The sequence below is a fragment of the Lonchura striata genome, chromosome 5 (genome assembly GCF_050655825.1).
Source record: "Lonchura striata isolate lonStrDom1 chromosome 5, ASM5065582v1, whole genome shotgun sequence".
Classification (NCBI taxonomy): Eukaryota; Metazoa; Chordata; class Aves; order Passeriformes; family Estrildidae; genus Lonchura; species Lonchura striata.
Window position 1 is genome coordinate 6,131,588 of NC_140707.1, and position 23,449 is coordinate 6,155,036.

The 23,449-nt window shown below is 51.9% G+C and overlaps 1 protein-coding gene and 1 long non-coding RNA gene across 2 annotated transcripts; both read left to right on the top strand.

Moving 5' to 3' along the window:
- Nucleotides 1–1,274: 1,274 nt before the first annotated feature.
- Nucleotides 1,275–3,043, top strand: LOC146767178 (uncharacterized). The gene is made up of 2 exons (XR_014955923.1): nt 1,275–1,950; nt 2,405–3,043. It is a non-coding gene; the product is annotated as an uncharacterized LOC146767178 (long non-coding RNA).
- A 17,670-nt stretch (nt 3,044–20,713) lies between these two features.
- On the top strand, nt 20,714–22,384 carry LOC144246410 (olfactory receptor 14C36-like). Its single transcript, XM_077783808.2, has one exon. It carries the CDS (start codon nt 20,862–20,864, stop codon nt 22,077–22,079), a length of 1,218 nt encoding a protein of 405 aa, XP_077639934.2. The 5' UTR covers nt 20,714–20,861; the 3' UTR covers nt 22,080–22,384.
- Nucleotides 22,385–23,449: the final 1,065 nt, after the last annotated feature.

The window sequence follows — 23,449 nt, forward strand, 5'->3', positions numbered from 1 at the left end:
AATTTACAGAGGTACAAATATATGAAAAATGTATAAAACAAAAATGTTTTTTTCATCACCCCAACTTTCCCATATTGCTCCAAGCAGGAAATAGAAAACACTCTCAGGAAAACTCCTGACCTTTACAGCAATCCCAGGCTTACCTTCTTTGGGAAGTGTCCTCCGGAGCTGTGCCCAGGCAGGTTTGGAGCTGGGAGCAGCCCTGCCCCAGCCAGCCCCTCTCAGCAGCAGCACCTGCCCTGCTCAGGGTGGCTCCTTCCCCCCACAGCTCCTGGCCAGCGCTGGGAGCAGCTCCAGGGCCGGCTGAGAGCTGTCCCTGGCAGGCAGCAGAGTCCCTGGCCCAGCACAGCGCCCTGGGCTGCAGGACCCTGCTCTGCAGGACAGCCCTGGGCACCCCTGGCTGCTCTGCACAGGAGATGAGCAGAGAATGCACTCACAGGCTCTGTGGGCATTGGCATGTTCCAGCTTTAGGAGATCTCTCCAGGAGCTGCAGCTGCATTGTCCTGCAGCCAGAGGTTCCTGTGCCAAGGGCTGGCAGTGATTCTGCCCCAGGCACTTCTCAGCCCCTTCCCAGCCCTGACTGATTGAAGCTCTCTGTGCCTCTGTGCTGTGCCCGGGCTGGCTGCAGGCAGTGCCCCAGCCCTGCTGGGCTGGCAGAAGAGCTGCTCAGCAAGAGAAATGTGCTTTTGAAGCTCTGCTTGGTTACCAGGATCACCCTCTGTGCCAGGAGCCCGGCCCAGCTCAGCAGCACAGACACAGCACAAGGACTTTAATGACCCTCTGGGGCTTTGTGCTCAGGCCCTGAACATCAGGCCCTGAGAGGGAGCTGCAGAAACCTCTGCAGAACTCCAAGTCGCAATCCAGCTCCAAAGTTTCTGGGACTTTTAATGGGTCCCACTGAGGGACACGACTGAGAAAGTGTCCCCAGGCCCCAGGCAGAGCAGAGAACTGGAGGCACTGATGCCAGGTGGGGACAAAGGGAAGCCAAGTCTTGGTGCCCTGGGGCACAGCAGGGTCTGTGCCACCAAGGGCTGTGAGGAGACACCTTGTCCTGAGGCCCTGGGGCCTCCTGGCACAGCCCCAGCCAGGCTGGGCACTGTCAGCCCCTGGTCCTGCCCTCAGCATCCCCCCCATGCCCACATCCCAGTGGCCTCAAGGATCTGCTGGAAGGAGTCCCTGGGGAGCCTTGGTCAGGAATGGCCCTGGGGGCTCCTTCATACTCCCAGGGACTGCAGGTTTTTCAATGGACTTTGGCTTTTGCTTTTACCTTGCAGTCTCTGAGAGCTTTGTGCAATCATGGCCCCAATTATCTGCTTTAAGGAGTCCCATGAGAGCTTTGTACTGACACTCAGTGGGGCTCATTAATGCTTTGAGATCCTCAAGGTTCTTAGGGTACTTTGGATTGTCCTTTCAAAACGGAGAGGTTTTTGTGCCATTTTCAGTTTCTGAGAGGTTTTTGTGCCATCCTGGTCTCCAGTTCTCTTTTCCAAGGAATCCACGAAGACTCTGTGTTGGGGATGGACCTCAGTGGGTCCCATTAATGCCTTGAGACACCTTGGGTGTTTCCTCTTGACTTTTACTCCTGTAAAGGTTTGTGCAATCTCCTCTCAGGCTGTGAGATTCCGGGGCTCAGCTCCAAATGCACCATGGGGCTCATTCGGATCAAACAAGTCCTGACAAACCATGGCTCTGCCTTGATTTCTCTCTTGTCTGGGGCAGTGGATCAGGAAGTGTCGTGGTTTGACACGGAAAGAGAATTTTTTTCCGGAAGGAAGAGGTCAATTTAGATATTGACCAATTGAAAGTAGACACGCCTCTGAGAACACAGAGGGTTGAAAGCAGAATTCCCAGGGGAACTCGCTCTCTTTGGTTCCGGTCAGCGTGCAGTGCAAACCTCCCCTGCCCAGCCACAAGCTGGGTGGGGGAGGGGAAGCCCCCATGGCCTGAAAGGTAGGCCCCAAGGGTGGTGGAAGGACTGGAACCGGGCTGGCCCCTGCAGATGGAAGGGTGGAAGAAATCTGGGATGTCTCCATTTCCCCCCCCCGCCCCCCCGGTTTCTCTCCGGAGGGGGAGAGAGAAAGAGACGGCGGCGATCCTGTCCTGTCAGCAATTCCACCACAAGGAAGGAGGAGCGGGGGGAGCTCCAAGGTGCCCAGTTGTGTGGGAGTTGCTGGATGTCCGGGCATCGAGCCATCCCTGGGAGTTCAGACTTTTAACCCTTTCTTGAGAAAATGAAAGCTTTGTGAATTTTCCTTTCCTCTCCTCGGTTTGAAAGAGAGGAAGAGGGACACCTTGGACCCTGGGATGTTGGAAGGAGGAATTCTAGAGGGGAGGGGGACAAGGAGTGGCTTTTGGCTGGACTTTTCCGTGTTAGCCACAACCTGAACCAATCTTCTCCTTCAAGAGGGACTAGGTTTTGGGAGGATGCCAGTGAGTCAAGAGACCTGCTTCAGCTGGGAAAAAGACAAAATTGGAGTGAACAGAGAAAAGGTTAGGGAGTTTATGGTGGCGCCCCCTTGCCCTGGAAAGGAAAGAGAAGAGAAGAAGATCTCTGTTCTTGAGCCCTCGGCCCCAGGGGAAAATGGGGGGGACTGTGGTCCCAAACAATGAAGAACTGAACTGTTGTTTTCTCCCCTCTTGGCAGGGCATCCTTGAAAGGAAAAATCCTAAAAGCAGTCTGACCATCCATGCATTGGTGGTGAGAGCACTGTGCATGGAAAGGAGAAGGGTCACCATGGCAAACTTTTTCTCCGGGCGGTGCCATGTGTGACATGGAAACACAGGATGTGAAGCTGTGTTTCTTGGGGGGTCTGTGGCACAGGAGAGACTCTGTTCCCTTGATGGACTGAGTATCGGTTGTTTGGAGGGTGGAAACCTGATTGGGGTCCAGATTGTGCCTCACTGTGGTTTGTTGGAGTTGGGTGGTGGGGGGAGGAATGTTTTGCAAGGTTTTCATTTGGATCTTTGTGTGGTTTTTTTTCCCCCTTCTTTAGTTTTCTCTTTTCTTTTGTAGTAGTAGTTTAATAAAGTTTTTTTCCTGTTATTAAGCTTGGGCCTGCTTTGCTCTATTCTAGGTTCCACTTCACAGCATTCAAGGTAGGGATCACATTTTCATTGGGGCACTGGCATTGTGCCAGTGTCAAACCATGACAGGAAGTTTCTGTAGTGGTTTTGGTTTGCCAATTTGAGATTTCTTGGCCAATGCATTAATTAGTGTGGTGGATTCAGTGTTGGCTAATTACCAGTGCACTCGCTAGAATATACTTACTCATTTTCTGCTGTGAGATAGGATTAGGAGAAAGGCAAAGTAGGCTCAGAACTTTAAAATAAACTTTTAAATTTCTAAAGAAAAGTTTATTAACAGTAACTAAAAGAAAGGGTAAAAAGAATCAGGACAAAACTTTCAGAACACTTCCCCTCTTCGTACAACCTGACAGTGTAAAGAGATCAAACCTAAATTGTCGGCTAAAAGGGAGAAAAGTTCCTCTTGTTAATGTTATGGAGACTTCTCCACAAGAAAACAGTTATCTCATGGCTTTTAATTTCCATGAATAGCAGATGCCCAGGAAAATCTGTAATTGTGAAGTCCCTCCCATTTTTCCACAGCTTTTCCCACAGCTGTCTTTATAGCCAATGTTATGGGATATTACTTAAAAGATGAGCTGTTTAATAGCAAAAGTTCTTTTCACCTATTTCTGAAATCATCTTCATCTCTGGGAACAGAGGTCTTCCTCTTCCTGAGGGCACAGGGTCTCATCACTGTGCTCTCTTTCTTGGTTCAAACTTCTCATGGGATCACACCTACTGCAACATTTGCTCACTTTAGCATGGAGGCCTTTGCTGAACAAGTCATCTCCCCATACTTTTCAATGCCTTATAGGGAAAAGGAGTGTCTGATGTATCAATGACATCCTTCTCCATAGCTTTAGCAGAGGATTTCAGCCCCAAGATCAAGGCATCCACTCATCCCTCCATTCTGAGACTCAACTTCCCCTTCCCTGCCCTCGGTGTGTTCATGTTGCTCCTCTGTGTGCCTGCCCTGTGTCCTTTTCTCTCACTGGAGGGAGGATGGCAGCACTGGCAGAGTCAATATCTGCCCAGGGCTGCAGATGGTTCCATGAGCCCGGCTGGGCTCGGTGGCTAATTCTAATTTTGGCCATGGTCCCAGACGTGAAGACCAGTTTTTTTTTCCACAGGAATGAAGAAACAGAGCACCACTGTTTTAGGGGCGGATGAGAGGTGACCACAAGAGGCAAAGGCCAGCCAGAGCCACCAGATTGTGTTCTGAGAGATACCCTTACAAATAGGAAATTTTGTAGGGAGGGTACCAATTTTGGCAATGGACATGTGAAATAACAGACAGTTATTTCCATACAGAGGAGAGCATGGAGCTCCAGTGCTCCAGGAGCTGATGAGAGGCAGACCTTGACATTCTGAGATCAGCCAGACCTGTCAGGTGGCCCCTGGCAGGCCAAGCCAGCCAGACCTGGTCCATGTTCCCTCGCTTCCATGGGGCCCCACAGTGTCCCAATGGTCCCTTGCTTCCAGGAGGCCCTGAGGTGTCACAATGCCCCCTTGGTGACACCAGGCCCTGCAGGGTCGGAATGGTCTCCATGGTTCCATCAGGCCCTACAGAGTCATAATGGTCTCTGGGTCCATGAAGCCCCGCGGTGTCACCATGGCCCCTTGGTTCCATGGGCTCCAGTGGTGCCACAATGATCCCCTTGGTTCCATGAGGTGCCCACAGTGTCACAGTGATCTCCATGGGAAGGAAAGAACCGAGCCCCAGTGTGGCAGGGGCAGCCACCAGAGGCCAAGGCCAGACAGACTTGACAGTACTGACAGATTTTGGCTGGGAGCAACCCTTGGATATAGGGAATTTTAGAGGTGGCATCCCAGTTTCTGACATGGACACCTGGAGGAGAAGGATGGTTCTTTTATGGAGGAAGGAATGGATGGAACACCGGTGTTTGAGGGGCAGATGAAAGGCAGCCATCAAAGGCCTAAGGCAGCCAGACCTCTCTGTCCTGGTAGCTTTTGTCTGAAAGCAACCCTTGGATATAGGGAATTTCTGAGGTTGAATTCCATTTTTGGTCATTTCTTCATACATAAGGACAGTTCATTTCCATAGGAAGGAAAGCAGCAAGCCCCAGTGTTTCGAGGCAGGTGAGAGACAGCCCCCAAAGGTCCGAGGGCAGCCAGACTTGTCTTTCCTGGCATTTCACTTGGGAGCAATCATTGGCTGTATGTTGTTTTGGAGGTGGAATCCCAGTTTTGGCCATGGGCGCCTGGTCAAGATAGATGGGTTTTTTTCCCATGGGTAAGAGAAGCGTGCAGTCCAAGTGTTCTGGAAGAAGATGAGAGGTTGCCTTAGGCCAAGCCAGCCAGATCTGGCTCTCCTGGCCCCTTTTGTTTAGAGGCTATCCTTGGCCATATGGCATTTCGGAGGTGGAATCTTAGTTTTGGCCATTACATTAGGAAGGAAAGCACAGAGCCCCCATGTTTCTGAGGCAAATAAATGCCAGCCCTCAGGAAGACAAGGCCAGCCAGACTTGCCAGTCCTGGCAGCTTTTATCTGGGAGCTATCCTTGGATATAGGGAATTCTGGCATCAAATGCCCAATTTTGGCCATGTGCCCCTAGTTGAGGTGAATGTTTTTTTCCCATAAGAAAGAAAAGCACATGGTCCCAGTGTTTCACAGGGAGATGAGAATTGGCCCCTGGGTGGTCAAGGTAGCCAGACCTGTTCCATGTTCCCTTGGTTGCGTGGAACCCCACAATGTCACAATGATCTCCTTGGTTCCATGAAGCCCTGGAGTGTCTCAATGTTCCCCTTGATTCTGCAGTGTCAGAGTGGCCCCGTGCTTCCATGAGGCCTTGCAGTGTGTCTTGGTTTGACAAGACAGGAGTCTGTGAAGGAGGTCAAAAGCCTCCTGTGCAATGGAGAAGGTAAACCACCTCCCTCCGAATTACTAGGATTTTTAAATTAAAAGGCTCTCAGGCAAAGATATGGGAATGGGAGTAACAATTCTTTACTAGGAGAAAACTAGATAACAATTTAAAAAGGCAAATGCAATTGGTACAAACAAAACTAGTGATAAAGTCCAGAACCTGAGGATTCGGGGTGCTGGTAGCAGTCCGGTCAAAATGATAGCTGCTCCTCTTGCAGTGGCTGATGAATTGCAGCTGAAGTGGTGATCTTTAGAAGGGTATAGTTTTCTCTGAAGATCTGGTGGCAGTTGGGCTGGTCTTCCTCTGCGCCGGGGTTGCCCCCGAGCTCCGCCGCCGCTGCCTCACCGCGCTCCAGCCGCTTCTCTGGGAATCTCGCCGAAGGAGCTGGTTCTCGGGAGTGCTGCCGAAGGAGCTGCTTCTCTGCGAAATCCCGCAAAGAGAGAGCTGCTTCGTCTCCCCAAAAGCTACCCCTTTATACAATAAAAGAGTGCTTGGCTTCCCCCTCTGGGTGGAACATCTCACAATGGGATGGTGTTATGTTACCAGCCCTGCACTGAATCAGTCAATGGCCCATTAACAAACCATTACCTCTTCGAGCAAACCATTCTTCTTGAGAGATAACAAACCTGCCCAACTTCCAACAGATGGCAAATAGAATACAAACTTATCTTATAACCCAGGACACAATTGCGCAATGGCTTAGTGGTTCCACAGACCCCTGATGTGTCACAGTGGCCCCTCGGCTCCGTGTGCCCTCGCTGTGTCACAATGGCTCCTCTGTGACACTGAGGCTGCACAAGGTCACCATGGACCCTTGGTTCCTTGGGGTCTCTGAGTTCTCAATGGTCTCCTTGATTCCATGAGGCAGCACAGTGTCACACTGGCCCCTTGGTTCCATGAGGATCTACAGGGTCACACAGGTTTCTGACATTTGTCCTTGCTGCCCCTCACATCCCCCCTGCCCCACAAACAGCCCCGAGCCACCCGTGAGGGACAGGCCCTGCTGTGCCAGGCTGGGCTCAGGGCTTGGCCTTTCTGCTTCCCCCAGCCAGCCCAGGCCTTGCTCAGCATTGCAGTTCCCTGCTCTGAGCCTTGGGCTCCCTGGAATCCTGGTCTCAAGGATCTGCTCTCACCAGTCCCTGGAGAGCCTTTGGCAGTCCCTGCCCTCAGTGGGGCCCAGTGATGCTCCAAGGGACTTGGTGTTTTGCTTCTGACTCCTTGAGCAGCTTCTTCAGCCTTCTCTCAGTGCCTGAGGATTCTGGACTAAGCCCCAAATCCACCATGGGGATCATCAAAATGCAGGAATCCTTCAGGGGCGCTTTGTCTTCATCCAATTGTCTGCAAATCTCCTGGGCTTGTGCAGCTGATTGGAGTCAGTTTGGAGTCCTTGTAAAGGAAGAAGATTTCCAAGAGCACTTCCTGAATTTTTTTCTTTAATCAAGTGAGTATTCTTAGTTTCCAGTTCAGTGAAGAGCTGATAGAAGCATTCCCCAGGTGATCTTGATGCTCACTGTCTCATTAGGAGGTCTGGGCATGTAGAAGAATGAGCCCCTTGAGGACTGACCCTGTTTGGACAAGCTGCTCCTCACCCCCATCCTCACCATGTCTGACATCGCCCACCTGGCACTGACATTCCTGTGCCCTGCAGCAGAACCTTGTCCCTGAGCTCTGCAGCTCCATGTCCCAGCCCATTGCACCGTGTCCCACCTGCTCTCCTCAGGGCTCTGCCTGCATACTGGCCCAGGAGAAGTTTTCCTCTTGGGAAAGAAAGAACGGAAAAGCTTGATCAGGTTTCCTGAACAACAAACCCCACTCAGGAACCACCTGCTCAGTACAGGCTGCCTGGAATGGTGTCACCTTTCTACAAGGAACAGTGTAACCAGAAATGATCTCTGAAAGCAGAATTCTCTGAGTCTCCCAGCTGAAATCTCTGTCCCAGCCCTTTCCCTGGATCTCTGTTGCAGATGGAAGCTGCTGGTGCCATCCTCACTTTTAACCTCTCTTTGGAAGGCAAATAGATGTTTGCAGCTGTGTTAAGCAGGATTTTCTCAATCTTTCTATAAATCTTTTGTGCTCCTCATGGAACGAAGGGGCCATTTTGGCACTGAGTGGGTGACGTGGAAGCAAGGAGTCAATTGTGACCCTGGGGTCCCATGGAACCAAGTGGCCATGGTGACACATCAGGGCCATGTGGATCCAGTGGTCCATTGTGACACTGTGGATCCAAGGAGACCATGGAGACACCCCCAGAACCTCATGGAACCAAGGAGTCCATGGTGACCCAGCGGGGCTGCATGGAGCCAATGGTCCATGGTGACACTGCCCATCCAAGGAGGCCATTTGGACACTGTGGAAGCTCATGGAGCGAGGTGGCCATTGTGGCACTGAAGAACTTCATAACACCAAATATCCATGGCGACACAGCAGGACATCATGGAACCCAGGAACCGCTGTTGGCAGTGCGGAAACTCATGGAACCAGGGGCCGTGGTAGCACTGCAGAACCAACACAGCTGCTGCACCTTGTCCCCTGTCCTGCACAGCTCCTTGGGAGGCACGGCAGGAGCAGCACCCTGGGAGCCTCAGGAATGCCCCTCTGGGATCCATGGCACACGCTCCCAGGGGCTGGAATTGCAGTTCCCTTCCAGGAAAAATGTTCCTGCCCTTGAAGGAAAAGCTCTTATGGAAGAGCCAAAAGCCAAGTGGAGCGAGATCTTAGAGTGACATTTCACTGCCAGCCTTCATAACTTCACCATTGCTTGTGATAGCTCATGGATTTTGAATGAAATCAGGGCAGGGTCTTTGGTGGGAGCTGCCCTGGGTCAAGGGAGACACTGAGAGAGAAACAGAGCAGGTAAAGAAGACAGGAGAGAAAGGAGGTGTTTTGGTTTGGAAAGACAGTTGTCTGCTAAGAAAGGCAGGAGCCTCCCCTGGAATGGAAAAATGTAGACTCTTTTTTTCTGAATTGTTATACATTTGAAATTAAGGGGGGCTCTCATGTAAAAATATGGGAGCAGGAATAACAGTTTTTTATTAGGGAGGAAAATAAAAAGATAAACATAAATTGCAGTAAACTAAAACAACACTTTCAGAGTCAGAATACAACCTGACACACTGTTGGACAGGGTGTTGGCCGCAGTCCAATTGGAATTGTGGCTGCAGCCCTCCTGGTGTGTTTCTGTTGGAGAAGTGATCCTGTAGAAAAGGGATTCTTCTTCTGAAGAGGCAGTGGAAGAGGCAGCTGTTCCTCTGGGAAATCCAGCACAGAGAAAGCTGTGTTGGTGGGCCAGAATCTCAAGACTAGATGCAGGTAGGAATGCTTGGCTCCTCCCTCTGGGCAGAACATCTCACAATGGGATGTTACAGTTCTTATCAGTCATGCAGTGACATTCAATGGTTCATTATCTGTTGAAGCAGATGTCTCCCCTGAGGGAGGATTGATTGTGGAAGAGATAAGGAAAAACTGCCCACTTAACACAGGACAACTGCCATACAGATGGCAAATAGAACACATCTTACTTTTCAGTCTGGGACAGGAGGACACAAACAAAATCAGCTGAGAAGGCAGCACTCTGAAAAGCAAACCAGAACTGACAGAAAATGAATGGGACAGAAATCAGTAATTCTGAAAGTTTTATTTATTATAAAAATAAATCGCACCCAGCCATCCCCACACAATCCTGATCCCACAACCTCAAATTTGGATCTCACTTCTCCTGATCTCCTTCCAACCCCATCTCACCCTGGAGGCTGAGGAATCAAGTAATTTTGGCACTGGACTGAGGTGGGAACCAGCCATTTTGAGGTGGGTTGTAGCTAGTTTGGGGTAAGACTGTGGGGCTTCCTGGGGGATTGAGTCATTTTGAGGTGAAAGAGCAGCCCTCCTTGGATTTTGGAGTGCAAAGATATGGAGAATACTCCCATATATCCCCCAAGAACCCACAAATCCTCCAGAATATGTTCCCAAACAGTAAATTCCACCTCAAATACCTCTTAATTGGTGGGACTTTTGACATCTCTGGTCAATAATAATTTTAGTCATTTTTCATGTGTTTCTAAGTGAAAAAGAGAAATCAGAAGAAAATTAGGGCCAGACCAAAACCAGAGACCCCTTGAGCATCCCCGGGGCACTAGACAAAACAAACTCAGCAGAAATTAAACTTAACCCTACACAAAATGCCTTGAGGAAGATTTGCTCTTCCCACAAGACACTTTTGATGGAAATGCAAATAAATCCCAAACATTAATGAACCAACAACAGAAGCAAATCTGTGGCAATTCCAAATTTCATCAGTTCCAGCACAGCTCCAACTCAGATGCTGGTGGTTCTAAAAAAAGAAACGTGGAAATTTGGCCCAATACAGATTATTAAAAGGAAGGGAAAGGTCTGTGTAGCTGTCACAAAGGTGACAGGGACCAAGAAAATAATGCTTCTCCCCCCAAGCCTGTGAATTCGAGAGTTATTTGGGATTTAGCTACTTGACCTGGGCTTCTTGTAGGACTTTTGGCAGCCTTGTGTTTCTCACCTTGGGGTGAATGATCCTTGTCAGTCTCGCTGCTATAATTTGCTCCCTTTCTTCCAGTGATTTTAACAAAATTAAGAGAGACATGGAAAGAAAGGGAAAAAGGGAGAGACAGCCAGGGAGTGACAGGGACAGAGCTCTCCCCTGGGACAGGGCAAGTGTGTCATTGTCCCCTGTGTGCGTGGCCTTCCCAGGGGTTTTACACAGGAGCCAGTTTGGGTAAGGGGGGTGGTGTTCACCCCCCACCCCAAGCAGGGATTGCCTCACTGTTTCCGGTTACAGTGTCAGATGTAACCAAAAGTGTTTTTAGTCACCATCTCCATAAACTGTTATCAACAGGTGGGGCAGTGTTCTTTATCTCTTCCATGGCTCAGCCCTGATAACGCCCTCCAGGGGCCATCTTCTCTTAATGGGCCATTGAGTGTCACTGCAGCACTGATAAAATTACATCATCCCATTGTGGGATGCTCCACCCAGGGGGAGGAACCAAGCATTCCTACCTGGATATAATCTAACCCTTGCAACACCACGACCACCTTGGCTACTGGATTCCCAGAGGACCAGAGCTGCATAAGCACCACTGGACCTTCAGAGGAAGACCAGACCCTTCTAGAGGATCACTGCTTTGACAGAATCACGTTCATCACTCCAGCTGGACTGCAGCCACCATTTCATCAGACTGCTACCACCACACTGACTATCGGGGTGTCAGGTTATATCCTGACTCTGTCAGATTAAGCCAGTGTTTCTCTATCATTGCCGTGATCTTAATTTTCTTATTAAATTGTCATTCTGGCTTAGACTCTCCCTGGTTTGCCTTGAAACCAGTACAAAACTCACTGTGCTTATCCCTTGTTTTCCTCCCAAAACAGATTTTCCCGTCCCCAACCCTTTGCCAGATGGAAAAGGCTATGAGGAAGAGGAAGATGCCCTGGGACACTGAGGCAGGTGAGGAGGAAGTCAGTGCCCCTTTCTCCCTCTCTCCTGCTCCATCTCCCAGCCCAGCATGGCCCCCAGCTGCAGGACAGCCCCGCTGCCGGTGCCCTCCTGCCGGGGACGCACTGGGGGGATCTCCCTGCCCTTCCCTGTGGCACAGAGGCAAATCCCATCCTCTCCTTGTCCTTCCTACCCCAGAGAAGGAGCTGCGGATGGAGACCAGGAAAGACAAATCCCTGCAGCAGAACCTCATGGAAGAAGCCTTTTTGAGCAACTCCACAGCGCAGGAATCCAACAGGGAGGAAAATCCCTGGAGATCCCACAGGAGGAAGGTCTGCAAGCCCAGCCCAGGATGCTCTGAGGAGGAAAGACCCACCCTGGGCCAGGAAGGTGGGCAGAGCTTCAGCCAGAGCTCAGAGCTGGTGGTGCCTGAGAAGCTTCCTGATGGGGAGAAGCCCTACAGGTGCTTGGAGTGTGGGAATAGCTTCAGGCAGAGCAACAGTCTGAAACGACACCTGATGATCCACACCGGGGAATGGGCCTACGAGTGTGGGGAGTGTGGGAAGGGCTTCAGCTGCAAATCCCACCTTGTCAGGCACTTACACATCCACACTGGGGAGAGGCCCTACAAGTGTGGGGAGTGTGGGAAGGGATTCATCTCCAACTCCCACCTTGTCAGGCACTTACACATCCACACTAGGGAGAGGCCCTACAAGTGTGCAGAGTGTGGGAAGCTATTCAGCTGGAGCTCCGACCTCATCATCCACCAATGCATCCACACTGGGGAGAGGCCCTACGAGTGTCCCCAGTGTGGGAAGAGCTTCACCCGGAGCTCTCACTTGACCAGACACCAACGGAGCCACCAGTAAAGGGAAGTCCTGAAAATTCCCCAGCTGCAGGAAGAGCTTTGTGCACTGCTCCAGCTTCATCCCCCATTGGAAGACCACGTTGGGAAGAGCCCTGGTGATCCATGTTCCCTGTGATCCATGCTGGGAAGACACCTGTCACTTTTCCTGCCCCTACCAATGGCCTGATATGGGATTGAAGGACATGAGGGTCTGGCCATGGCCCTGTCACTACATTCACTCCCACCTCAGGTCATTGCCAGGGACAGCAAAGAGACTCTCTCTCTCTCTTTCCCTGAGGAGAAGGGTTTCCTTTCCATGCAGGAGGAAACACGTGGCCAGGAAGATACAATTGATGGTGATGTAGTTTTCCCTGTAACTAGTTTTTCTTATCCCTTCTGTTGTCAATATTTTTTCTGTTTCTGTTTGTTCCTTATTTTGTTGCTGTTCCCAGTAAATTGTTCTTATCCCAGCTAGGGATCTTTCCCTTTTTTCCCTCAATGGAAGGTGAGAGGGCAACGAGTGCGAGCGGGGTTTTAGTGGGAGCAGGAAATTGAGAAATGCCATTCCTGAGCCCCGGCCTGTGGAAACCGAGCATCCCAGCTGGTGCCAGCCCTGGTGGCCATGGCAGCAGCCTTGGGAGCGGGTCCCTGGCTGGGGCTGAGGGAACCTCTTCACTCTGGTGCCCAGGGACAGGAGTGGAGGGAGCGGCTGCAGCTGAGTCGGGGCAGGCTGAGGTTGGATCTCAGGAAAAGGTTTTTGCCCAGAGGCTGCTGAGGCACTGCCCAGGATCCCCAGGGAAGGGTCACAGCTCCAGGGCTCTCTGAGCTCCAGCAGCGTTTGGACAGCGCTGCCAGGCCCAGGCTGGCAGTGTTGGGGTGTCCTGTGCAGGGCCAGCAGTTGGACTCGAGGATCCTGATGGGTCCCTCCCAGCTCAGCCAATTCTGTGATTCTGGATCCATGACCCTGGGGATGGGAGTGCCAATGGTTGCCATGGCAACGGGCTCCAGGCCTGAGCTGGTGTCCATGGCAACCACCCCTGGCATGGGGTCTCCATGGAGCTGCCCAGGGACTGACCATAGCAACAGGGGCCGGGGATGGTTGCCATGGAAACTGACTATAGCAACAGGGGCTGGGGATGGTTGCCCTGGAAACTGACCATAGCAACAGGGTTTCCTGGTGATGGTTGCCATGGAAACTGACCATAGCAACAGGGGCTGGGGATGGTTGCCATGGAAACTGACCATAGAAAAAGGGTTTCCGTGTGATGGTTGCCATGGAAACTGACCATAGCAACAGGGTTTCCTGGTGATGGTTGCCTCCTTAGAATGAGATTTGTCACTGGACCTCAGAGGGGTTCCATGGGGACTTTCCAAGAGTCTCCAGGCTGTTTAAGAGCTGGAATGTCACACACAGAGACAGGGGCTCCATGGAGCCCTCCCAAGGGTTTATGGGGATGACAAAGAGCCGTGTGGTCAGAGGCATTCACAGCCATTCCGTGGTGACTTCCCAGGGCACCTTGGGCTGCAAAGGCACCTATCTGTCACAGACACTCACGGGGGCTCCACAGTGACATCCCAGGTGTCCCCAGGCTGCCAAAGAGCCAGGATGTCACACACACTCCTGTCATGTGCAGAGTGGGAGCTTCAGGCAAAAGCTTTATTGCTTTATTGGAGAAACTCCTGCTGAGTCATGAGATGGAGACACCTAGCAGCCACCATGGGTTCTAAAAGCCCTGAAGAGCCTCCTGACTTCTAAAATTCCTTTTAAGAGAAGAGACTGGGAGTGACTGGATCCAATCCCGGCCCCAGAATTTGTCAAAGGTTAATGAATAAACGATTGGATGGGTAGAATTGAACAATTTGTCAATGCAATTGGTCCCACAGGATTAATGATGGAATACCAGATATATTTACATAAATACAATCTGATCATGATTAGACAATAAGCTCTTAACCAGAGTTATTTACTCCACAGTCCAGAAGCTACAACACCTATAGGATATTCTGCTCTATGAAGCAATTTTGAAGTCAGCAGGGCCTTGCTGGAGTGGTTTGAGCCCATTGCAGGCAGAGCCTCCTGCTCCAGCAGGAACTGCCTTTCCTGTGCCAGGAGCAGGGCAGGTCCCGCTGCAGGAACAGCCCCAGGCCAGCCCCAGCCCAGGGAAGGCCTCGGGCACAAGGGCAGAGCGCCGTGCTGGGAGCTGTGCCAGGGACAGCCCGAGGCACCAAAGGCACCTTGGCAGCAGCAGCTGCTTGCAGGGCATGGCCAGAAGCCTCCCTTGCAACCTGGCCTGGTGGCCAGCGCTGCAGAGCTGCTGCCTCAGGGCTCATTTCTGGCTGGGCTCTGAAAAGCCACTTCTGCTCCAGGACCCTGGCTGGGAAGCCATTGGCCCAGCACCTTGGGGACAAGATATTAACAACAAAACTCTTCATGCCAGCAGAGACAAGGCAGGGGCAGAGGAAAGGGGAGAGCCAGGCCCAGGTGACAGGGCTGCCATGGTGATGGCTGTGAGGTCACTGCCCTGCAGCAGCCTGGCTGCCCTCAGCAGACGTTCTGGCCAGAAGTGTTGTGAGGGCACCCAGCACATCCAAGAACCCACACAACAGGAATTCCATCCTTGGGGAGGGGATTTCACTGGGTCAGGTTGCACACACGCCCTGATTTTGGAGCATTCCTGGGATGGGAAATCCACTTCTCTGGAAAAACAGTTGCCGTTTTGTGCCACTCTCATCACTGTAAAATATTTCCTCCTTCTAACAAATTTAAATCCACTCTCATTCAGTTTAGAGATATTGACCATTGTTCTGTCACTGCTAGACTTGGGAGAAAATAACTTTGATAACTATTTTTCCATTTTCACAGATCCTGGGGAGGACCCAAATATCTCCCAAGATGGGGTTTGAAAGCTTCATCACATAACGAGCAGGTAGAGGCTGCAGGCTCTGGGTTCAGTTGTATGCAGACTGAGGACAGAACAGGAGTAGCCTGGGAAGGATTGAAGGGTGGTTCCACAGATCCTGGAGTTTCATTTCATTGTATAAAACAGCCAGAGAAAGAAATAATGGCACCAAAGGTGTAGAGTGCCCCTGCCCAATGAGGTGGGAATTCTACCCAGACACATCATCTGGCGAGAGCGTGACTTAAAGAAGTTTCCACCCCTCCACGCTGTGGGGTGTGCCCTTGAAAGCCCGGGAAAAGACACTCCACCCTATCTGATCAAATGAGGAATGGCCCCAGAATGTTCTTCGTTTTCTCTACCCTTATTGGCTTAAATTGTGCTGCAATGTCCCCACTGTAGTTTTTTCCATTGATTGTCCTCCTCAATCCACCCCTTTGCAGTCTCCCACTCCTCTTAATATTGGACCTTGATCCTAAACTCCACCCCTACCCTGTAATATAAAAGTCTTGACCTTACCACCTCGTTTCTTGTGTATGTCCCTGGGAAAATGAAGAATCCTCAGTTTTCTAAACCAAGACCTGTCCTGTTGCCATTCTTTCTCTGTTGGTCATTGGTGCCTGCCTGAGGTCTGAGACTCTGGGGCCTGGGGCAGTTGTTGTGCCCTTTGCTGCGGCGGAACACAACAGTGCTTTCCTCCCTATGGAAAAAAGAACCGTCCTTATCTATGCAGAAATTGTGGGAATTGGGCTTCCAACTCCCGAATTCCCTATATCCAAGTGTTGCTTTCAGACAAAAGCTACCAGGAAAGAGAGGTCTGGCTGCCCTTGGCCCCTGGTGGCCGCCTTTCATCTGCCCCTCTAACGCTGGTGTTCCATGCTTTCCTTCCTATGGAAAGAACCATCCTCCTCCAAGTGTCCATGTCTAAAATTGGGATTCCACCTATAAAATTCCCTATATCCAAGGGTTGCTCCCAGACAAAATCTGCCAGTACCATCAAGCCTGGCTGGCCTTGGCCTCTGGTGGCTGCCCCTGCCACACTGGGGCTCGGTTTCTTCCTTCCCATGGAGATCACTGTGACACTGTGGGCACCTCATGGAACCAAGGGGATCATTGTGGCACCACGGGAGCCCATGGAACCGAGGGGCCATGGTGACACCATGGGGCTTCATGGACCCAGAGACCATTATGACTCTGTGGGGCCTGATGGAACCATGGAGACCATTCCGACCCTTCAGGGCCTGGTGTCACCAAGGGGATATTGTGACACCTCAGGGCCTCCTGGAAGCAAGGGACCATTTGGACACAGTGGGGCCCCATGGAAGTGAGGGAACATGGAACAGGTCTGGCTGGCTTGGCCTGCCAAGGGCCACCTGACGGGTCTGGCTGACCTTGAGATGTCAAGGGCTGGCTCTCATCAGCTCCTGGAGCAAAGGGTCTCCCTGCTTTCCTTGCTATGGAAAAGAACTGTCCCTCTCTTAACATTACCATTGTCAAAATTGGTACTCTCCATAAAAAATTTCCTATATGCAAGGTATCTTGCAGAAAAAAACCTGCCAGTTCTGGCTGGCCATGTCCTCTGGTGATCATCTCTCATCCAGCCGGGGAAACACTGGGGCTCTGTTCCTCTATTCCTATGGAAAAGAACGGGGTCTTCATGTCCAGGGACCATGGCCAAAATTAGAATTTGGCCTCCCACATTCTGTATATTCAAGGATTTCTCCCAGAAAAAAGTAGACAGGCCAGACAGCTCAGGCTGGTCCTATGCCCTGATAATTTTTTTAGACTATGAGCTGAATGTTTTCATTTGAAAACACCTTGGAGAGGGCCCAGAGATCTCCCAAGAGGGATTTTGAGGCCTCAGGCACATGACCACTACATATGGACAAAGGAGCTCTGTGCTCTGTGCTGCTGTGGTGGTTTTGCAACACAGAAGTGATGTACTGAGAGAAGCTGCTAGCAGTTTCCTCCATGTCCAACAAAAACCAATCAGTAATTAGCTCTGAGAGCTGACAGTCTGTTAAAGCACTAAGGAAGCTGCAGACGCCTCTGTGCAGATACAAGTTCCAGATGAGAAAGCCTGGCTGGGTCTCTCTCCCTTCTGGCCCCACAGAGGTGCCGAGGCCGGCCCAGCCCCGTCTCGGCCGTGGGGCCGGGCGGCTCCTGCCGTGGGGCCGGGCCCCTTCCCAGGGAGCCGCCAGGCGTCATCGGCTGCCGGGCAGGGCAGGGGAGGCCGCGGGGCCGAGGCCGGGCCATGGCTGCGGGTGCTGACATCTGGCCCTGCCGAGCCCTGCCCCGCCGCCAGCCCGGGCCCGGCCAGGATCCGCCGGGCCCCAGGAGCAGCCCCGGGCCGGGCCGGCTCGGCCAAGGCTCTGCCGCCCTTGGGCTTCGCCCGCAGCCGGCGGGCAGGGCAGGAGAAGCCATCGGCCCCGGCCGTGCTGCTGCTGGGCTCTGGCCTGGCTGCTGAGATCCTGGCCCTGCCCCAGCGCGGCCCAGCCTGACACAGCCCCAGCGCAGCCGCTGCAGAAACCTCCATGGCAAAACAGCTCCGGCCGCAAGCACCGAGCCCGGCCGGGCTCACGGAACCATCTGCAGCCCCGGGAGATATTGACTCTGCCAGTGCTGCCATCCTCCCTCCTGTGAGAGAAAAGGACACAGGGCAGGCACACAGAGGAGCAGCATGGACACACAGAGGGCAGGGAAGGGGAAGTTGAGTCCCAGATGGGAGGGATGAGGAGATGCCTTGGTCTTGGGTCTGAAATCCTCTGCTAAAGCTGTGGAGAAAGATGTCATTGATATATCAGACTCTATGTTTCCCTATAAGGCATTGAAAACATGGAGAGATTACTTGTTTCAGCAAAGGCCTCCATGCTAAAGTAAGCAAATGTTGCAGTAGCTGTGATCCCATGAGAGGTTTGATCAGAGAAAGGGAGAACACTGATGAGACCCTGTGCCCTCAGGGAGAGAAGAAGACCTCTGTTCCCAGAGATGATGATGATTTCAGTAAGAGATGAAGAGAGCCTTTGCTCTTAAACAGCTCATCTCGAAATTAATACCCCATTAGCTGACAAGGGCCATAAGCACATCTGTGGGAAAAGATGGGAGGGAGTTCATGATTGCAGATTTCTCCAGGCAGCCGCTATTTGTGGAAATGAAAAGCCATGAGATAACTGTTTTCTTGTGGAGAAGTGTCCATAACATTAACAAGAGGAACTTCTCTGCCTAAGTGCAGTGAAGAAAGACTATTTTAGAGGTGGTAAACTGACTGAAAATTTTAGGTTTTGTCTCTTTACATTGTCAGGTTGTATGGAGAGAGGAAGTGTTCTGAAAATTTTGTTCTGATTCTTATTACTCTTTCTTTAGTTATTGTTAATACAATTTTATTTATACCCTTTTAAAGTTTTGAGCCGACTTTGCCTTTTTCCTAATCCTATCTCACAGCAGGAAATGAGTAAGTATATTCTAGTGAGTGCACTGGTAATTAGCCAGCAATGAACCCACCACACTAATTGAAGCATTGGCTGAGAAATCTAAAAATGATGAACCAAAACCACTACAGAAACTTCCTGACAAACTGCACAAGAGCAAAGAAAATTTAGGCAGACCCATGGTTTGTCAGGTCATACTTGATCCTAATGAGCCCTGTTCTGCATTTGGAGCTGAGCCCTGGAACCTCAGGGCCTGAGAGGAGATTGCACAAACCTTTCCCGGAATCAAAGTCGAAGGAAAACCCCAAAGTGGTTGTAGTCTAAAGCATTAATGGGAACCACAAAGGTCCATCTATACCACAGGCTCTTCATGGAGTCCTTGGAGGAGAGAAATGAAGGCCAGGATGGCACAAAAACCTCTCAGAGACTGAAAATGGCACAAAGAACTCTCACTGTGGAAAGGAAAATCCAAAGTACCTTGCAAAAGTTAAGAATCTCAAAGTATTAATGAGCCCCACTGAGTGTAAGTACAAAGCTCTCAAGGGACTCATTAAAGCAGATAATTGGGGCCATGATTGCACAAACCTCTCACAGAGTCTGTAGCAAAAGGGGAACACCAAGAACCTTAAAAGAACTGAAGTACCTTGAAGCATTAATGAGCCCCAATGATTGTTGTTTCTGACAAAGCATCTCCAGGGACTAATTACAGCAGATAATTGGAGGCCATGATTTCACAAGGCTCTCAGAGACTCCAAGGCAAAAGCAAAAGCCAAAGTCCTTTGAAAAACCTGCAGTCCCTGGGAGCATGAAGGAGCCCCGAGGGCCATTCCTGACCAAGGCTCCCCAGGGACTCCTTCCAGCAGATCCTTGAGGCCACTGGGATGTGGGCATGGGGGGGATGCTGAGGGCAGGACCAGGGGCTGACAGTGCCCAGCCTGGCTGGGGCTGTGCCAGGAGGCCCCAGGGCCTCAGGACAAGGTGTCTCCTCACAGCCCTTGGTGGCACAGACCCTGCTCTGCCCCAGGGCACCAAGACTTGGCTCCTCTTTGTCCCCACCTGGCATCAGTGCCTCCAGTTCTCTGATCTGCCTGGAGCCTGGGGACACTTTCTCAGTCATGTCCCTCAGTGGGACCCACTAAAAGTCTAAGATACTTTGGAATTGGATTCTGACTTGGAGTTCTGGAGAGGTTTCTGCAGCTCCCTCTCAGGGCCTGATGTTCAGGGCTGAGCACAAAGCCCCAGAGGGTCATTAAAGTCCTTGTGCTGTGTCTGTGCTGCTGAGCTGTGCTGGGCTCCTGGCACAGAGGGTGATCCTGGTAACCAAGCAGAGCTTCAAAAGCACATTTCTCTTGCTGAGCAGCTCTTCTCCCAGCCCAGCAGGGCTGGGGCACTGCCTGCAGCCAGCCCGGGCACAGCACAGAGGCACAGAGAGCTTCAATCAGTCAGGGCTGGGAAGGGGCTGAGAAGTGCCTGGGGCAGAATCACTGCCAGCCCTTGGCACAGGAACCTCTGGCTGCAGGACAATGCAGCTGCAGCTCCTGGAGAGATCTCCTAAAGCTGGAACATCCCAATGCCCACAGACCCTGTGAGTGTATTCTCTGCTCATCTCCTGTGCAGAGCAGCCAGGGGTGCCCAGGGCTGTCCTGCAGAGCAGGGTCCTGCAGCCCAGGGCGCTGTGCTGGGCCAGGGACTCTGCTGCCTGCCAGGGACAACTCTCAGCCGGCCCTGGAGCTGCTCCCAGTGCTGGGGGACAAGATCTGGGGGAAAGGAGACAGCTGGTAAGTCTTGCAATGTTCTCCTTGTGTGGTGAGGATGCTGCATTGTTCAGGACTGTTCCCAGCATGGCATTTAACTCCAGAACTTTTCCAAATAGATTATACAGGGAGCATAGCAAGACAGGAACTGCATAAATGGGAAATTTCTGCTTTCTTATGTACTAATCTTTGTTGCCTGGATGGGGAATTCCCCATAGATATGCATCTCTCAGTTCATATTGATAAAAAGAAAAGTTTTTTTTTCACATCTAAATAAACCAGGCAGTAACAGAATTCAGCACAGGGCCCCTTAGATGCAGCATCTTTGTGCTTTTTCCAGCCTGCTCAGGATTGCTCTGATGTTGCCATCAGAGCTTGCAGAGTTGAGCTGCTCCTAGGCAGTGCCTGAGCTGGGAGGGGTCTGCAGGGTAAAGCTGAGCCCCCAGGGCTTGGTTGGGCACAGGGAAGCAGCTGCTGGCAGGGACAGCTCCAGGCAGCAGAGCCCTGGGAAGGCAGTGGGGGGAAGATGCCCCTAAGCTGTGCTGGGATATTTAAAGTGCTGTCCACACCCAACTATTCCATAATTATTTTTCTTATAGATTCCCATGTGCAGCCACAGCAAATGTCCAACAGCAGCTCCATCAGCCACTTCCTCCTGCTGGCACTGGCAGACACGCGGCAGCTGCAGCTCCTGCACTTCTGCCTCTTCCTGGGCATCTCCCTGGCTGCCCTCCTGGGCAACGGCCTCATCATCATCGCCGTAGCCTGCGGCCACCACCTGCACACGCCCATGTTCTTCTTCCTGCTCAACCTGGCCCTCAGCGACCTGGGCTCCATCTGCACCACTGTCCCCAAAGCCATGCACAATTCCCTCTGGGACACCAGGAACATCTCCTACTCAGGATGTGTTGCACAGGTCTTCTTTTCTGTTTTCTGTGTTGCAACTGAATATTTCCTCCTGACCATCATGTGCTACGACCGCTACGTGTCCATCTGCAAACCCCTGCACTACGGGACCCTCCTGGGCAGCAGAGCTTGTGCCCACATGGCAGCAGCTGCCTGGGCCAGTGCCTTCCTCACTGCTCTGCTGCTCACTGCCAATACATTTTCCCTGCCCCTGTGCCATGGCAATGCCCTGGGCCAGTTCTTCTGTGAAATCCCACAGATCCTCAAGCTCTCCTGCTCCAAATCTTATCTCAGGGAACTTGGGCTCATTGCTGTTACTGCTGGTTTCCTATCTGGATGTTTTGTATTCATTGTTTTCTCCTATGTGCAGATCTTCAGGGCTGTGCTGAGGATCCCCTCTGAGCAGGGACGGCACAAAGCCTTTTCCACCTGCCTCCCTCACCTGGCTGTGGTCTCCCTGTTTGTCAGCACTGCAGTGTTTGCCTACCTGAAGCCACCCACGATGTCTTCCCCATCCCTGGATGTGGCCCTGTCACTTCTATACTCAGTGTTTCCTCCAGCCCTGAACCCCGTCATCTACAGCTTGAGGAACCAGGAGCTCAAGGCTGTAGTGTGGACACTGATGACTGGATGCTTTCAGGAACATGAAACTGTAGACCAATTTCTGCAAATAACTTTGAATAAAAGTAATCCTGGATACTTCTTGTTGTTTTGGTCTTGGAGGTTCTTTTTCTTTGTTTTACAGTTTAATTTTGTCCACAAAGAAATGTTACTCCTTGTGCCATTTCTCATTTTTTTTTCCCTCCACCTTCCCAGTGGCCACAGACTGTGTCAGTGAGTAGCTGTGCTCTTGGCTGCTTTAAAGGAACTAAAGGATCTCCCAGCACAGTTTTCTGCAGAGATGCCCTTTTGTTGCCTTCTCTGGAGCTGCAGCAGCAACGTCTGTGTGCAGAGCTGGGGCAGATCAGTGCTGGCACAGCAGCTCTGCTCCTGCTGGCCACACCATTCCTGATCCAGGTCAGGAGCCATTGGCCTTCTTGGCCAACTGGGCACACTGCTGGCTCATGTCCAGCCTGCTGTCCATCAGTCCCTGCAGGTCCCTTTCTGCCTGGCTGCTGTCCAGCCCCTCTGTCCCCAGCCTGTACCGCTGCAGGGGTTGTTGTGGCCAAAGTGCAGGACCCGGCACTTGGACTTGTTAAACCTCACCTTGTTGGATTTGGGCCCTGGATCCAGCCTGTCCAGGGCCCTGTGCAGAGCCCTCCTAGCCTCCACCACATCAACACTGCCATTCAGCTTGGTGTCATCTGCAAAATGTCCTTGGTTCCATGGGCCCCTCAGAGTCACAATGTCAATTTGGTTACACCAGGCCCTGCACTGTCACACTGGTCTCCTTGGTTCCATGGGGCCCCAAAATGTGACAATGGACTCCTTGGTTCCATGGGGTTCACAGTGTCACAATGTTCTCATTGGTGCCGCAGTTTCACAGTGGCCCCTTGGTTCCATGGGGCCCCAGGGTGGCACAAAGGTCCCATGGTCACACGAGGTCCCACACTGTCACAATGCTCTCTGTGCTTCCACAAGTCCCCTCAGTGTCACAATGGACTCCTTGTTTCCACGAGGCCACACAGTGTCACAAGAGCCTTCCAGATTCCCCGAGGCCCCAGAGTGTCACAGTGGCCCCTTGGTTACACAAGGTCCTGCAGTGTCACAATGTCCCCTTGGTTCCAGGAGGCTCCGCAGTGTCAGAACAGCCCCTTGGTTCCCCTGGGCCCTGGACTCTCCCAATGCTCTCCTTGGTTTGGCAGTGTCACAGGGGTGAAACCCCTCGGTCACACGAGGCCCCGCAGTGTCACCATGGCCTCTGTGGTTCCACCAGGACCCAGTGTCACGGGGACTCCCTGGTTCCATTTGGCCCCAGAGCACCACAATGGAGCCCTGGTTCTATGGGGCTGCACAGGGTCACCATGGTCCTCTTAGTTCCATGAGCCCCTGCACTGTCACAATGGCCTCAGAGTGTCCCAATCACCACAAAATGACAGAATCAAATAGGCTGGAAAAGACCTTTGGGATCATCAAGTCAAACCAATGCCCTAATACCGCCTTGTCACCCAGACCATGCCACTGAGTGCCACTGGAGAGGGACAGTGACTCTGCCACCTCCCCCCTGGCCTGCCCATTCCAATGCCCACTCACCCTTTCTGTGAAGAA